This window comes from Microtus ochrogaster, chromosome 1 (genome assembly GCF_000317375.1).
Source record: "Microtus ochrogaster isolate Prairie Vole_2 chromosome 1, MicOch1.0, whole genome shotgun sequence".
Lineage (NCBI taxonomy): Eukaryota > Metazoa > Chordata > Mammalia > Rodentia > Cricetidae > Microtus > Microtus ochrogaster.
In genome coordinates, this window is record NC_022009.1 from 19362891 (window position 1) to 19373498 (window position 10608).

Here is a 10608-nt window from a genome sequence, read left to right on the forward strand (position 1 = left end):
CCTGGATGGAGGTGGGAGGTCCTTGGACTTCCCACAGGTCAGGGAACCCTGATTGCTCTTCAAGCTGATGAGGGAGGGGGACTTGATCAGGGGAGGGGGAGGGAAATGGGAGGCGGTGGCGGGGAGGAGGCAAAAATCCTTAATAAATAAATAAATTTAAAAAAAATATGTCAATATAATGTCAAAAAAAATTAAAACAAAAAACCCCAAAATATCACAGTGGTGCATTATGCTGATTGCATCAAGCGATCAGGAGGTAGTAACCACTTTGAACTCATTGGTAACACATATTTATACCAGAGGATAGGGTGGCAGTGTCAGCTAGGGATGCTATTTGGAGTCTTTGCAAGCCCCTACATGTGAATCACAGAGGAGACCTTTGGGATTTTGGAGCAAGGCTCTGCCATTACCCGCAGACAACTAGTCTCCCTTTGAAAGGCAGCTCTTGGCCTGCTATTGGACCTTAGTGGAAACTGAATATTTGACAATGGGACACCAATTTATCATGCAACCTGAATTGCCCATCAGAAGCTGGGTGATTTAAGCACACTAAGTCATAAAGTAGGACATGCAGAGCATCAGTTTTTTCAAATGGGAGTCATATATCCGAGATTGGGCTCAGGCAGGTAGGTCCTGAAGACAAAAAAGTTAAGTATTGCAGGCTATTTGATCACACTGTAAAGCCTGAGATTGAACTATAAATACATGTTTCTAGTTGGAATGTGGCTCAGCCCTAGCACACACCTTCAATCCAAGAGCTTTCTGCTTTAATATTTTAAGCAGGATTAAGTAAAGTCAACTATAGATTAAGAGGCAGAGCAAGCACCAAGTTGACAGGAAGTGAACATGATTATTAAGAAAAAACAGAGTAAAATGGAGTCAGGAGGATGGATAGAGAGACACACAGGAAGTAGAAGGGAGGGACACTGAGTTTGAAGAGATTTGTTTTAGATGGGAGAGAGGGGAAGCACTGGAGAGGTCTGTGGAGGAGGAAGGTCAGCTACCCAGCTTTCTCTGCCTCTCAGAATTAGCAAGTTTTCACCCCAGCATCTTGCTCCCAAACCTTTATTGGTAAAAGGCAACAATTGAGATTTTGATACAAACAACATTTGACACTCCACTGCACGGCACAACCACAGGGTCAGAGAAATCATGCCAGCTGCAGACAAACTGAGAAGCCATCAGATGTGGTAAGACACTTTGGAAGTCATTAAGAAGAGACTTAAGTAATATTAAGAGGAAAAATCTTTCCCATGTTAAGGATGGGAAATAGCATAACACTAGGTGTTAGTATACAGCGTAGTGCTACTTTAGGTGAAAATAGAAGCAGAATATGAAAAACTAAATGACTTATCTGAGACTGACATAATACCAATAATAATTACTGTCAGTCTGGTAATTCATTTTATCTTCAATAGCCATAGTGGGGTTTTTGTAACAATCATGAAAAGTGGATTGATAATTGTGTCAAATATGAAAAATGGACAGATAAGATACAAGCCTTAGAAAGTCTTATAAGTGTTTTGCTATAAATATGTCCTAATTTCTCCAAGTGGCTCCCCCTTTGTTCGCAGCCCTGGGGCTTTGCCATAGGCTCTCCAGATCACTGAGCACACAATGCTTGGCTGAGCACAGCATTGTTATGTAACAGCATCTCTGGCTTTACTCCTCAGAGCTTGCCAGCCTCTTGCCTCACTCTCCTCTCCTCATGACATGGTGTAAACTTTGGGATCTTAGTCTTGCCTGCCCCCAGTGGACTACATTTGCTTTTGTCCATGGCCCCCTTCCGGGCATCTATCTGGACTTGGGTCCTCCTGGGAGGTTCTCTCTGGCTATCTGTGCTCTGGGTACTGTTGTGCCCTGTCTGTTCCCATGGCCCGCCAAAATGGCGCTTCACTACCTCTGAAGTTGTGATTCCCAGGAAGGTCCCCCAGAGGATGGGTAGAAGTGATATGCCAGCCGAGATCACCTACAGCATGCGCTTCAGGGGACAAAGACACGTGGTCCACATGAAGCTCAAGAAGAACATGATTCCTGAAAACTTTCCTGTATACACTACTAACGACCAAGGAGCCGAGCAGGAGGACTACCCATTTGTTCCTCGAGACTGTTACTTCTACAGCTACCTGGAAGGGGTCCCAGGGTCCCAGGCCACACTAGACACCTGCAATGGAGGTCTCAATGGCATGCTACAGGTGGATGACTTCACTTATGAAATCAAACCACTGGCATCTTCTTCCAAATTTGAGCACATAATTTCTCTGCTTGTGGTGGAAGAAAGATCTCTTGAGTCTAAAAGGTGTAGAAACGAAGAGCAGGTGGCAGAGGCAGATAAGTCCCTTGAAGAGACGAAGCTTGTTGGGAGTCCCAGAGCAGCTCCAGTCTACTTGTGGCGCGTGCATGTGAAAGTACTACGAGTCCACTACACGATGACTTCTACATTAGCTAAGGCAATCAACAACTTTACCCATTCGCTTGAGTTTATATTGGTTATGAACAGCCTATCAGACACCATTTACAAGCTAAGTGGCCTAGCTGTCTATGTACGCGCTGTATGTATTTGGCAAACAAAAGACCAAATCGATGTGGAACGTAATAAGCATAATAATATGGGACTTGTGGTAGCATTTGGCAGTTTTAGAGGAAAATTTCATAATCAGATGAAGGCATCCCTTTCAGTTCTTATAACAGGAAGGAAAATTGGAAATTCTGAATACCTGGGCTATCAGTCCACACTGTGCAAGCAGAACCGGGCAGTGTCATATGTGAATGCTGCAAGCCGCCATGTGTTTATAGCAGCAGTTGTTATGTCTCATGCAAACGGTCACGTTATTGGTTTAAAGCATGATGATGAAAGCTGTTATTGTTTCAGAAGAAGCAACTGTCTCATGCATGAATATCCTGTTCTCGCGGATATGTTAAGTAATTGCTCCCAAGCTGCAGTACATAGGAGGATCCATGAATGGGACGAATGCCTGAGTGAAAATCGTGTTCAATATGACAATTTTAAATATGTAGTTCCTCGCTGTGGAGATAAGAAGGTGGATAAGAATGAGGAATGTGACTGCGGCTCCTTGAAGGAGTGTGCCTTCAACAGGTGCTGTACAACCACTTGCATCTTTACTCAGGGCACTACTTGTAATATAGGAGGTTGCTGTAAGGACTGTACATTTGCACCAATAGGAACTTTGTGCAGAGACAAACCTGGCATTTGCGATCTTCCAGAATACTGTGATGGAATCTCCCAGAATTGCCCGGAAAATTTTTACATCCAGGACGGAACTCCCTGCTCACCACTAGCAGTTTGCATGTCAGGAAATTGCAGTGATCGTAATTTGCAGTGCCAAGCTCTTTTTGGATATGAAGTTAGGGATGCTGAACCAACATGCTATAAATTAAATACCATAGGTGACCGGTTTGGAAACTGTGGAGTAAAGAAACAGCGAGGCGGAAGCATACCTCTCGCGTGTCAAGATGACGGTATTTTTTGTGGACTGCTACATTGTGATGGCGTCAGTCGTGTTCCTGGTGGTGGTGAGCACACTACATTTCATCACATAAAGGTACAAGACATCAAGGAAGAGCAGTGCTTTGGGTATGATGCACACCATGGGACAGAAGTTCCGGAAATGGGGCTTGTAGTGGACGGTGCAAACTGTGGACCAGGGAAATACTGCAAAAACAAAGCCTGTGTTTTTCATCAAAACTTGAATTTTAAATGCAACATCAGCCACTGTAATTTCAGAGGGGTATGTAACAACAGAGGCAATTGTCACTGTATGCAAGGTTGGCAGCCACCAAACTGTGAACAAAGAGGAGCAGGTGGCAGTCCAGACAGTGGACCTACATTAACTCCGGAGCAAATGTTTCGAGCCAAAATACGTGTGAGTGTGAACAGGATATTACTTGTCTTATTTACTCGTATGGCTCTTATCTTGGTGTCACTTCTTTTTGGTGGAATTTCAAGAGCAATAGTAACTATAGACACCAGAGGGATATAGTCTCCTATAAAAAATTAATTGATATCATTCCATACGAACTGGAGCCACACCATGAACAAAATCATGTCGATCGCTACAAGAAATTATCAATGATTTCCTCTGACAGCCATGTAACTTTCCCAAGTCTGAGATTTTCATCATGAAATAAAATCACTGAGGAGTTAAAATTCTGCCTCTATGTTTAAATTTGCGCTTTATAATTGTTTCTTAAAATCTCCCTATCCTCTCTCCTCTCCTCTCCCTCCCTCCAGCCTCATTTCTCCTCTTCCCCCCTCTATTTGTAAATGTGGGTGCAGAAGCTTATGGAGGCCAGAGTCACAGTTGTTGGAGCCAGAGTTGCAGGTGGCTGTGGGTAACCCATCGTGGATGCTGAGAACCAAACTCTGGGTCTCTGCAAGAGCAGTAAACTTTCTTAACTGTTGAGTCTTAATATCACATAATTTATCATGTCTGAGGTTTTGTTTGGATTTTAATTGTTTTTGTCTTGTTTTGTGGTGCTGAGCAGCACAGTCAAGAACCCCGAGCCTTACCCAAGCCAGGTAAATATCCCGCCACTCTACTGTGCCCCAACATTTGGTCACATTCTTTATACTCCTATATGTAAATCCATCTTTCAGATCATTTTTCATGAAAAAAGAAAACATTTTTATGGTGTTCATGTTAAAAGTTTTCTAGATGCCTGTGTCAAATATGGGCTGCATTAGTGTGTGCTACTGTGAGCATTGCCCTGGTCTGCTTGCAACTCTAGTAGATTATTCTGTTTTGTTGTTAATGGAAAATTAGTCTCAAGAGGGACATTTGTGAATTAAATGGGATGCATGAATGAAAGAAACATTCACGTTTTTAGACATCAGAATTTCAGTAGCGGTGCTGAACTTTGATATGTGACAATGGGAAAATTCTTTGTTTTGTCAAATACCCAGGGATTACACCCAGCATCTAAGATGAGATACACTCCCTCAAAAGTATCAAAGTTGATGCAGTACCTTCAATAATGCTGGAGTAGTTTATGTGCTGAATATACACACTAGCTCCTACCATTGTCTTTAGGTTGTACAATGCCAAGAGCTATAGTTGCAGGGGAGTGTGTAACAAGAGTCCTGTCATTGTAGGCATGGTTGGAAACCACCAACAGAGAGGGTGGGGTATAACATGAGGGCTGGCTTGTTGGGGTTTCCGTCCCTTCCAGTACCCCACAGCCGGCAAGTCCCAAGAAAATCACTCACAGGTCTACATAATTTATAAACTGATTGGCCCATTAGCTCAGGTTACGTATTAGCTCTTATCACTTATATTAACCCATTATTCTGATCTATATTAGCCATGTGTATCTCTCTCAGCAGGGCAAATTACATCTTGCTTCTTGGTGGTCTTGGGAGGACTCCGAGGAATGGGCTTCCTCCTTCCTGGTATTCTCCTGTTCTCATCTTCCCACCTCTACTTCCTGTCTGGTTGACCCACCTATACTTCCTGCCTGGCCAATCAGCATTTACTTAAAACATGATTGACAGAACACAGACAATTCTCCCGCACCAATGGAGTAGTGAAGATGGGGGCCTTCCACCTTATAGGCAAAAGGTTGAGAACCAGGATATCCATGCATGTAAATCAGGCACTTATTCTGACACTTACTCACTTTGTTGTTTTTAAGGTTTCAGTGCCTGCCTGCTGACCTTTCTAAAGGAAAAGGGGGCCTTGTGGGAGAGAGGAAAACATCAAAAGGAGAATTTGAAATTAGTAATTCTTATAACACACCAGAGGAAGTAACATTATGGAGGAAATCACTGTCTGCTACAGCAAGGAGTCATCATGATTCCTGTGACAATCTCTCCAAGAAGCTTGGCCTTTTCATCTTGAAATGAACTCATGGTGGGCTTAGAAAATGGGCTTCCACATTTAAACTCATCTCAAACATAATTTCTGAAGGTTATTCTGTTTTCTTTGTTTTGCTTGGCTTTCTTTATACTGGACTATCCCATGCCGTACTTCAATGTCTGCTTATGCTTCATTTTTGCCTAGATAAGAGACAGCTTCCAAAGTCACAAGAGGAACTGCACACATTCGAAGGCCAGTCTTCCCTGTTTCCAGAGAATCCCTCACTGAATTTAAAAGGATTAGCACCTACCAATATTAATACTGTCATAGTATTTAAAATTGACGGTATTAGAATTTTATACTTGTCCATTTTACTGCTAGTCTAAACTGGTAAGCATTTGGAAGGACGTATGCCAGTGATGTAGGAAGAAGCATGAAAGCATTTTTGTCTTAGGCATCTGGAATTTCAACAGTAGTTCTGAACCTTGCTATGCATCTACCTATAGTCATATTTTCAGGCCTTGGAGGATGATATTATTATTCCTAGATAAATATACTTCGGCTACATGTTCTTGAAATAAAGACCACAAGTAAGGAAATGATGGAACATTCTAGCTGCGTCTAGGCTACCTTCTCACTCTCATTCCTGGACTGTGCTAACTATGTCTATCCCACATTCAGCCTTTGACATTTTTACTGTTACGCCAGCACACAAGGAATCAGCAGGTATGATTTTCAATTATTTAATTACTTCCTGAAACTTCTCACATTTGAAATCATAGGATCACATATGTCAATTCCCAAAATTACATAAATAGAGGGTGTGTAAATTAAATTTGCATGGCTATATGAAGTTTACAGGTAAAATTTTGGTGGAAGAGTTTAGGACGAATCACTTGAGAAATAGTTTCACAGACTATATGATGGGCAATGAGAAGCCTATTCCCGCCTTTGAAGTCAAAGTCTTCAAGCAAATGCATTTTCTGAATCAGAGCTCTACTTTGGGGTTACCATCAAAAGAGAAAGAAGGGTTAAGAAGCAAGAGAACCAGTGTGGTTAACACTTGGGACAGTCGTTTTTAATCACCAACTTGAAACAGTCTATAATTGGTTGGGATGGGCATCTCAGTGAGGGATTGTCTAGATTAGGTTGGCCTGTGGGCATGTGTGTGGATTATCTTAGTTTTGTTAATTGATGTGGGAAGACACATCCACTGTGGGTGGCACCCTTCCCTGGGAAATGGGTTTCAAACTCTGTGGAGTGTAGAAGATGATCAGATACTAGCTACTACTCCTGCACCAGTGCTCTGCTCTCTGTTCCAGACTGTGGACATCATATGATTCAATGCTTCCAGTTCTTGCTACCTTGACTTTCCTGCAGAGATGGACCATAGCCTGGAATTGTGTGCCACGCCAGCACTTAGGTTGCTTTCCCCAGGATTTCTTATCATAGCAGCAGGAAAGGAAGCTGAGACCATTTACAGCATTATAGTTTGTCCATTTTCTATCAGGCTCTGTGAGCTGCAGCCTTTTGCTCGAGTGGCTCATGTGGAAGAAGAGTCATCTGTATTTTCACTGAAGATAGGTCACCTAAAACATTAGTAACTGGGTTTGTGCCTGACACTGCTAGCTACAGAAACCAAGACAGGATGGCCCTTTACCAACAAGACTGTATCTGCTTGATGCAGTGTTAGCTACTGAAACCACAGTGTAGCTACCTAGGAAGTGGTCATTTTGTCTATGTTTGAGCAGGCTGTTGCTTAAGTGTCATAACCGTAGCCCCTGAAACCATAAGTTTTGATGTGGGAGTCTGCTGTTTTGTGTTGATTTCATTGGTTATTTGAGAGACTGCCTTGGCCCTTTAAGAGGACAGAAAATTAGGTAGGCAGAGTAGACAGAACAGAATGCTGGGGGAAAGAAGCAGATTCAGGAGTCGCCATGATTCTCTCACTCCAGACAGACGCAGGTTAAGATCTTCCCTGGTAAGCCACCTCGTGGGCTACACAGATTATTAAAAATGGGTTAGATCAATATGTAAGAGCTAGCCAATAAGAGGATGGAACTAAGGGGCCAGGCAGTGTTTAAAAGAATACAGTTTCTGTGTAATTATTTCTGGTATAAAGCTAGCCGTATAGGCGGCCGGGTGCCAGGAAAGCAGCCCCGAGCTGTCTTGTATTTGTGAAGGAGTTTTGGTTCCCTGAAGCTGGCTGTCTTACTAGAGTTCTGATAGAGCTGTAAGCTTAAGTGTGTACGTTTTTCTGGTCTATTCAATATTATTATCTTAGAAATAGTGGAGTAATTAATGTCAGGCAGGATGAAACGTATTGAATGTTATTCAAACCCACAATCTATAGTCTCTCTTCATCTTCACCGTTCCACTGTTTCCAGAACTTTGATGCCTTCATGGGACTAATCCGTTTGGTATGTAATTTAGAATTTTTAAATTATTTTTTGCTTGGTACATCTGAGGATTGGACTGGGGACATCATGCACACTAGTGGCCTGACACTGAGCCATATCCTCAACACACAGTGCATGTGCCGTGGATGGTAGAGCCTGTTAGGTGAAACTGCTCATGCCCCTCAAACTCAGATGACTATGAGTGGGTAGCAGACGTCAGGCACTGAACACTTTATACTGTTGAAGTCTGCCTTGCTTTGATTTGATTGTGACTGTGCTCTTATTCTTCCCTTTGAAGTATGAGAGCACTTAATTTAGCTTTAATGTTTTTAACTTTTCAACAATTTTTAAACAAACCAGTAAAAACCATGAAGCTTACACACTTATTATTATGACACAAAATATTGATTACCTCAAGTCTCCATTTAAAATAAGCACAGGATAGCTGAATGTGTTAAGAACAAATCTGTTACTTGTGTATAAAAAACTCATCATAGTTTTAAAGATAACCTCATATTAACATGAAAGGATGGGAAAAAGTAGTCTAAGAAAATGAGATCAAGATACACATAGGTATTGCCATATTCATACCTGACAAAATAGACCTCAAGCTAAAACCAATTACAAAAAAAAAAATGAAGGGCACTTATAATAAAGGGATCAGGGAGAGAACAGAGTACTGGGGACTGAACCCAGGGACTCATAGGTGCTAATAGGTGCTCTACCACTAAGACAGGTAAAATAGACTTTTATGTCTCTGAGATTCACTGACATTTCCACAGCTGGACACAATATGCATAAAGAACCCTCAAAGCCTAAATTGAGATTCTTCATAATCCATGGAGGGTTCGCAAATGAGATGGCTCCCAAGTGACTCTTCTAGTCAAGGCCACCAACCACCCCCCCAACCCCTCGTCCAGAAGAGATGGCTGAGAATTTCCTGGGAGTCTAGGAAGAAAGCAGTGACTTTGCTTTGGGCAGTGCTATGGGTGCTGTGTTCTCCTCTCTTCTTTAAGTATTGGATGGGAGAAGACCACCTCTCGTGTATCTTAGGCCAATGAGTGGGCTCCCCAGGAACTCCCTAGAGACCAGTATGCGGCACTAGTGTTTGAGAGGACTCACATCTGGAAACCGGTAGCACAGAAGATTCGAGTGGGGCAGGATTTCAAGCTGTGGTGGGAGAAGGGATAGAGCTTCCTGTGAATCAGAGCCTCTACAAGAAAGCTTTCACCACAGGCACGCACTCACGCATGCCCTGACAGTACCATCTGGAAGGGTGAAAAGTGTCTTCAACAAAGAGTGGACCAGGCAGAAAACCCTAATAAATAAATAGAAAAAAAATAAAATAAAGGGATCAGGAAATCAGGAAAACAACACAGCTAAACACATGTGCACCAAATTCTGGTGCACCTAACTTTAAAAAATCATGCTAATGGAGATAAAAACACAGATTAACACAAACTAACAATAGGTGAATTCAATATTACATTTTCTCCAATAGAGAGGTTATCTGTTGGTGGAGACTGCTTGTTTGTTCCCGGCTGCCCAGACCCAAAATAATTACACAGAAACTGTATTACTTGCAACACTGCTTGGCCAATAGTTGAAGCGTATTTCTAGCTAGTTCTTACATCCTAAATTCACCCATTTCTATTAATGTGTGCATCACCACAAGGTCATAGCCTACCAGCAAGGTTCCAACATCTATCTCTTCTGGTGATTACATGGCATTTCTCCCTAACTCTGCTTACTCTCTTCTCTATCTTCTTGGAACTCCCTCCGTGCCCTATTCTGCACTGCAATAGGCCCAAAGCAGCTTCTTTATTAACAATTGGTATTTATAGCATACAAAGGGAAAATACAACATCATCTCCCCTTTTATGACTAAATAAAAAGGAAGGTTTTAACTTAAACATAGAAAGATTACATACGACAGAGCAGTAAGCAAAAAAACAGAAATATACACATAACAAAATTGACCTTAAATTTGTATCAAAATAACATTGCAAAGTGTCCATCTCTATAGCATATCCCTCTGTAAATGTAAACAAACATTTATAAACAACCATTTAGGGAATTTGGGTATAGTTCTCTCCAAAATGTTTCCTGCTTTTTATTGGGCAAAGTAATTATAGGGGTTTACAGAGACCTTTCAGGGTCTTTATTTATCAAATGACACTAGTCTGGAAGGAATCCAGAGGTCCTCATCCTCTGGGGAAACAAAACTTCTTTTCCAAAGCAACATACCCTTAGACCCAATTTTTTTTCTTTTTTTTTTAAATTTATTTATTTATTAAGGATTTCTGCCTCCTCCCCGCCACCACCTCCCATTTCCCTCCCCCTCCCCTGATCAAGTCCCCCTCCCTCATCAGCTCGAAGAGCAATCAGGGTTC

At 42.0% G+C, this 10608-nt stretch overlaps 1 protein-coding gene across 1 annotated transcript; it reads left to right on the top strand.

Moving 5' to 3' along the window:
• The first annotated feature begins 1775 nt into the window (after window positions 1-1775).
• Window positions 1776-4038, top strand: LOC101983569 (disintegrin and metalloproteinase domain-containing protein 29-like). Its single transcript, XM_005343295.3, has one exon. It carries the CDS (start codon window positions 1776-1778, stop codon window positions 3999-4001), a length of 2226 nt encoding a protein of 741 aa, XP_005343352.1. The 3' UTR covers window positions 4002-4038.
• The last annotated feature ends 6570 nt before the right edge of the window (window positions 4039-10608 follow it).